General features: G+C 71.8%; 2 protein-coding genes across 11 annotated transcripts in view; one reads left to right on the forward strand and one right to left on the reverse strand.

Moving 5' to 3' along the window:
• PRKDC (protein kinase, DNA-activated, catalytic polypeptide) overlaps positions 1–492 on the reverse strand; it is an 86,723-nt gene extending 86,231 nt beyond the window's left edge. For all 10 annotated transcript variants that reach the window (XR_774798.1, XR_774799.1, XM_010574379.1 and 7 more), the window contains exon 1: positions 57–492. Coding sequence is in view for 8 of the 10 variants with exons in the window: in XM_010574379.1 (XP_010572681.1) it covers positions 57–198 (142 nt within the window). In the remaining 2 variants the exon portion in view is untranslated. The remainder of the gene's footprint in view (positions 1–56) is intronic.
• A 631-nt stretch (positions 493–1,123) lies between these two features.
• The window catches only part of MCM4 (minichromosome maintenance complex component 4), a 12,056-nt gene continuing 11,893 nt past the window's right edge, over positions 1,124–1,286 (forward strand). The window contains exon 1 of the mRNA XM_010574387.1: positions 1,124–1,196. Coding sequence (XP_010572689.1) covers positions 1,124–1,196 — 73 coding nt within the window. The remainder of the gene's footprint in view (positions 1,197–1,286) is intronic.

The raw sequence follows: 1,286 nt of genomic DNA on the forward strand, positions 1-1,286 counted from the left end.
GCCCCTGCCCCCTGCCCCCACGGCCGGGCCGGGCCGGGCCGGGCCCAAGGGCGCACCCTGCGCGCCGCTCGCCAGGCTGGTGAGGCAGGTCTCCCCCAGGCTGCGGAGCAGGCTGTAGCCGTGCAGAGCGGCGCTGGCGGCATCGCCGAGCTGCAGGCAGCGGTGCAGCTGGTGCAGGCACTCCTGGACGCCGGCCATGCTGCCCCAGGCCGGCAGCACAGGCAGCGGAACGGCTGCAGGAGGAAGCGGGCGCGAAGGACCCGCCCCCGGCCGGATCCAACACAGCCAGCCGGGAGAGGGGGGGACGGACGGGACACGGGACCAGCTGTGACATCAGGACCGGTCAACTCGCGGGCCGGAGAAACGCGGGTAGACCTCGGCCAGACCGTTCCGAGGAGAGGGAGGCGCCACGGGCGCCACGATCGTCTAACGGGCGGTGGCAGGGAAGAGGATTTGAGGGCATTTTTATGTCTTTTGCCGCAGGACCGGCTCAGTACAGTAGTAGGTTCCCCCCCTCCCTCGGAGAATGGGCTGCTCCGACCTCCCCATGCCTCCCTGCCAGACCGCAGGCCTAGTTTTGCCGCGAAATTCGGTCCGGTGGGGGCGGTTCCATTCTGGGCTGGGGGTGGAAGCGATTTGCCATTGCTGAAGACGACCTCCGTCTCGTAGCACAAGGAGTACCCTGCAATGTACTCCTGTAACTGTTGCACCAGGTCGAGCAGGGCGCGACCCTCAGCTCGGGGGCCCGGAGAGCTGACCTCCTTCCTCCTTTTCTTCTCCGTCCCGCATCCCCCCTTTCTCCCTCCGTTGGGCGCTGCCGTTGCGATCGCGCCTACCCATTGGCCAGAAAGCCCGCGAGAGCGCGCGCACGCGATTGGGTTGGCGCGGAATTTCCTGGGGTGGCTGGAGCTGCGGGGGGCTGCAACGGTGGGTAGGCGCGCGCCCCGGCGCCGGGTGGGGTTCGCTGCCCCGCTCCCCCCCCCACCCCCGGCAGCTCCGCGCTCGGCGTGTGTGAGGAGAGGGGGGGAAGGAGGGAGGGAAACCCGCCGGCCGGGGCTCAGGGCTCGCGTTCCTCTCGTCGACCCCCCGCAGGTAGGACCGCCGCGGGAGCCGGAGCAGCGCCATGTCGTCGCCCGTCTCCACGCCCAGCCGCCGCCGCGGCGGCAAGCGCGGCCGGGGCAGCAACCCCCCGACTCGTAAGTGGTTTTGGTGGGAAGGGGCCGACCCGGGGGGCGGGGGGTCGGCGGCCGGGGCCAGCCCGCGGCTCCCCCCCGTGGCGGGGGGGG

Source organism: Haliaeetus leucocephalus, unplaced genomic scaffold (assembly GCF_000737465.1).
Source record: "Haliaeetus leucocephalus isolate CR32 unplaced genomic scaffold, Haliaeetus_leucocephalus-4.0 Scaffold428, whole genome shotgun sequence".
Classification (NCBI taxonomy): domain Eukaryota; kingdom Metazoa; phylum Chordata; class Aves; order Accipitriformes; family Accipitridae; genus Haliaeetus; species Haliaeetus leucocephalus.